General features: G+C 58.4%; 1 protein-coding gene across 1 annotated transcript; it reads left to right on the plus strand.

Annotated features, from left to right (window-relative positions):
• The first annotated feature begins 295 nt into the window (after positions 1-295).
• ZFP36L1 (ZFP36 ring finger protein like 1) lies at positions 296-3,868 on the plus strand. Its single transcript, XM_063398745.1, has 2 exons — positions 296-534; positions 1,364-3,868. The coding sequence occupies exons 1-2, from the start codon at positions 478-480 to the stop codon at positions 2,312-2,314; spliced, it is 1,008 nt and encodes a 335-aa protein (XP_063254815.1). The 5' UTR covers positions 296-477; the 3' UTR covers positions 2,315-3,868.
• The last annotated feature ends 287 nt before the right edge of the window (positions 3,869-4,155 follow it).

Below are 4,155 nucleotides of genomic sequence, written 5' to 3' on the forward strand. Positions count from 1 at the left end.
TCACTCGGTGCGGCCGCACAACCGCCCCCTCCGGCGCAGCGCAGCGCGGGGCAGGGCGGGCCCGCACAGCCAGCCAGCCACCCCGCCCGCCCGCCGGCCGCTCCGCGTTCTTTTCCCCCTCGCCACCCCCCCGTCTCTCCCTCCCCCTTCTCCCTCCCCACCTCCTTCCTCTAGAAAGTTTTTTTGGGTCTGCCCGCCCGAGTGATTCAGTCGCGGTGTCAATCACCCTGCCCTCCTCCTCCTCCCCTTTCCCGCCGCCGGCTCCTCCTCCCCGGGTAAGTCACAAACTTATAAGTTGAGCTTTCCCCGAGCGCCCTGGAAGCGGCGAGCGGGCGCGGCTGCCGGGCGGGCTGGTGGCGGCATCGGCGGCGGGGGGAGGCTGCGAGCAGGGGCGCTGGAGGCTGTGCCTTACCCACGCCGTGACTCCTCGTGTCCGAGTGCCGCTGCCCCACTCGCTTCCCCCCTCGCTCGCCGAAGATGTCCACAGCCCTGGTGTCGCCCACCATCTTCGACTTGAGCGAAGTTTTATGCAAGGTAAGGGCGCCGGCGGGGGATCCCGCCGCCAACTTCGGGGCTTCCCAGCTTCCTTAGGGTTCGTGTTCGGACTTCCCCCCTCCCCCGTGTTTCGTTTTCTGATTGTGAGCAAGTTCGGCGCTGGGACCGGAGGGCATAGGGCGGGGACCGAGTGCGGCCACCTCGTTCGGGGCGCCGGGGTCTCTCCCGCCCGCGTTTCCCGCCTCGGCCGCTCCGGAGAAGGAAGGGTGGGGGAGCCGCCCGCGCTCCCGGCGGGCTCAGCCGCGGCGCCGAGCGGGGGGGCCGGATCCTTCCCGTGCCCGCGGGGCCGCCGCGCTACAACACGCCCGGGCGCGGCGCGGCGGGCGGCGGCGCTGCCGCGGGCCCGGGCGGGGGGCAGAGCGGGCGGACGGGCGGGCTCGGTGCCCGGGGGCTCGGCCGCCCCTCGCCGGCCGCGCTGCGGGAGCGGTTGGGCGGGCGCCGCGCCGCGCGCTGCCCTTCCCGCGCGCCGCCGTCCCCGGGGGCGCTCCCGGGGAAGCGCTCCCGCCGCGCGGGGCTTTGGGGCGCCCCCCCGCGCCGGGCGCTCGGCTCGCCCCGGGACCGCTCCGCGCCAAGGACGGGGAGGGGCGCGGCGGGGGCCCGCGCGCGGGGCGGCGGAGCGGGCTGCGGCAGATGTGGCCGCGGAGGGACGGAGCGGGGGCGGCCGTCGGGGCAGGGCGGCCGCCGCTCCCCGGGCCTCGGCAATGCGAGGCGGTGGGGTGCCGCGCCGCGCTCTCGGGGCTGCGCGGGGATGTCGGAGGAGGTGGTGGCAGTAGCAGTGACGTGACCGGCCCTTGCTTTGTCCCCGCAGAGCAACAAGATGTTGAACTACAGCCCCTCGGGTGTCGGCGGGTGCCTGCTGGACAGGAAGGCGGTGGGCACCCCTGCGGGCGCGGGTTTCCCTAGGAGGCACTCTGTCACCCTGCCCAACTCCAAGTTTCACCAGAACCAGCTCCTCAGCAGCCTGAAAGGGGAGCCGGCTCCCATGCTGGGCCCCCGGGAAAGCCGCTTCCGGGACCGCTCCTTCTCCGAGGGTGGCGAGCGCCTATTGCAGCAGAAGCAGCCCGGGGGACAGGTCAACTCCAGCCGCTACAAGACGGAGCTGTGCCGCCCCTTCGAGGAGAACGGCGCCTGCAAGTACGGTGACAAGTGCCAGTTCGCCCACGGCATCCACGAGCTGCGAAGCCTCACCCGCCACCCCAAGTACAAGACCGAGCTGTGCCGCACTTTCCACACCATCGGCTTTTGCCCCTACGGGCCGCGCTGCCACTTCATCCACAACGCGGAGGAGCGCCGCGCCGTGGCGGGGAGCCGGGAGCCCGCCGTCACCGACAGACCCCGCCTGCAGCACAGCTTCAGCTTCGCCGGCTTCCCCAGCACTGCTGCCAGCGGGCTGCTGGACAGCCCCACTTCCATCACACCGCCGCCCATGCTGAGCGCCGACGACCTGCTGGGCTCCCCCACCTTGCCTGACTGCGCCAGCAACCCCTTCACCTTCTCCAGCCAGGAGCTGGTCAGTCTCTTTGCCCCCAGCATGGGGGTGCAGGTGCCCAGCGGGAGCTCCCCCACCACCTTCTTGTTCAGGCCCATGTCCGAGTCCCCCAACATGTTTGACTCACCACCCAGTCCTCAGGACTCCCTCTCTGACCAGGAGGGCTATCTGAGCAGCTCCAGCAGCAGCCACAGCGGCTCAGATTCCCCTATCCTGGACACCTCAAGACGTCTTCCCATCTTCAGCAGACTCTCCATCTCCGACGACTAATCTGGGGTTTCCTCTTGCCCCTCCCCTCCTCTATTACAATGTTAAGCTGAACTCCCCCCCAGTAGTCCGAGCTGGATGTTAACATGTCCACCTGCCTTGCCTGATACCCACTGGCCTAAACCTTAAGTGCCAAAATTACGATGAGAAGCAATAACGTTTACAAAATTAGTGCCTTTTAACACTTTTCACTGTGACTGTATTACCTCTCCAGCTGCAGAGGGCACCAGCAGCTCTGTGCACTTCCAGATGTGCAGGAAATGTCCGAATCCGGCTCCCTCCGCTGGCCATGTACTGCATCGCCCTCTCCCAGTCCCTTCCCAACTGGCCAGTTTCTGCTAGGCTGCAGGCATGTGGGCAAGTGTTAACATCCAGTCCTCTTTCTCCCCTCCCCGTAAAGACTAAATCTTGCCTGGATCCGCTCAGGTCTGCGGGAAGAAAAGCTGAGAACGGACAAAGATTGTAACATGAGTGGGACTTCGACTGGGAGGAAGAAAACAAAAGAGAAGCAAAAACCAGATGGACTATGAGAGACTTGATTTTGGTGCTAAAGTTCCCCATGTATACATGTGACATCTTAAATAAAGAAATAGAGGGGTGGGGCCAACAGAAGTCATTCCACACACAAGTTCGTGTAAACAAAGTTCCAGTAGACATAGCTTTAATGGTTTTGCTCTAGAGTACTTTAGACCTATCTTAGAGCACTCACGCCAAGCTTTTTATTATTTTTTTCTGGGTTTTTAATTTTGTATAACTTTTCAGAAATTGGAGAGCAAATTTTGCTTGTCACTGCACAACAATATAAAAAGCTTATTTAACTTATCAAAACGTATTTATTGCCGAAACCTTTGCTTTTTAATTTTGTTCATATTTATCGGGATGATGAATCCATAGAATATATTCTTTTATGTTTAAATTATGATCTTCCATATTAATCTTAAGATTGTGAAGTGTCTTTTTTCCTTTTTTCCCCACAGTTTAATATATTATCTACAATGACATTTTTTGTAACTTTACACTTTTTTTGGTTATTTTATTTTAAAAAATGAAAAATTAATTTAAAAAAATGCAAAAACTGTGTTTGGATTATTTATTTTAGAACTCCCTCCCCCTTTTTTTGTGTTGGACTGCAAATGGAGTTGTTGTGCATCTTTGCCTTTTCTCTTCTCCTTCTCTTCCCCTCTCCCGGGTCTTGCCTACCTGGGCTTTAGAATGTACATACCTGAGCTCTGTTGCGAGACAACGTGGAAGGAAGACCTTTTTCTTCCTCTAATTGTATAGATGCTTCAAGGAGAAAAGCCTTGGGCTCAAAGTGCCTATCTGAAGACATTCCAAATACAGTTTGTCTTTGCATTTCTGTATTCCAAGTTTGGAGTTTTCCTTGCCAAGGTGAATGGGACTGGCACAAAGAGAATAATGAATGTAATTTTTTTTCCCCCTGTTACTGTTCGCTACACTGCTTTTTCTTCCTCTTTGTGTGAGTTTATTTAAAAGAGAATCTCTTTTGTAATGACTGTTTGCAGTTTAAATCAATAAACCCCAAGTTTTTTCAAGAAACTGACAGTGGAGCTGGTTTTCCTTGCAAAAATTGAGGGGCTGGTTTTAGACAGCCCAGCAAATGCAGCTGTTTCCCTTCTCTTGACCCTTGAAGTTCCCGCAGTGTGCCCAGGCCTCCTTCCATCGTTCCTCACTGATTCAGTGGGTCAGTCCTGCTTGGGAGCAGATCAGTGGCAGCAAATACCTGATGTCACCCACCCCGGTGGCCTCTAACCTTCTCTGTCTCTTACGGAGTGCTCAAGTCACTCAGCCTGTTCCTGACAAGTCCCTTCTGATGAACATGGCTT

This window comes from Prinia subflava, chromosome 5 (genome assembly GCF_021018805.1).
Source record: "Prinia subflava isolate CZ2003 ecotype Zambia chromosome 5, Cam_Psub_1.2, whole genome shotgun sequence".
Classification (NCBI taxonomy): domain Eukaryota; kingdom Metazoa; phylum Chordata; class Aves; order Passeriformes; family Cisticolidae; genus Prinia; species Prinia subflava.

Excerpts from the sequence above, each read along its gene's own strand:
- ZFP36L1 (XM_063398745.1), top strand. The coding sequence starts at position 478 with ATGTCCACAGCCCTGGTGTCGCCCACCATCTTCGACTTGAGCGAAGTT. Across the intron at positions 535-1,363 it reads TGAGCGAAGTTTTATGCAAG|AGCAACAAGATGTTGAACTA; the intron begins GTAAGGGCGCCG and ends TTGTCCCCGCAG.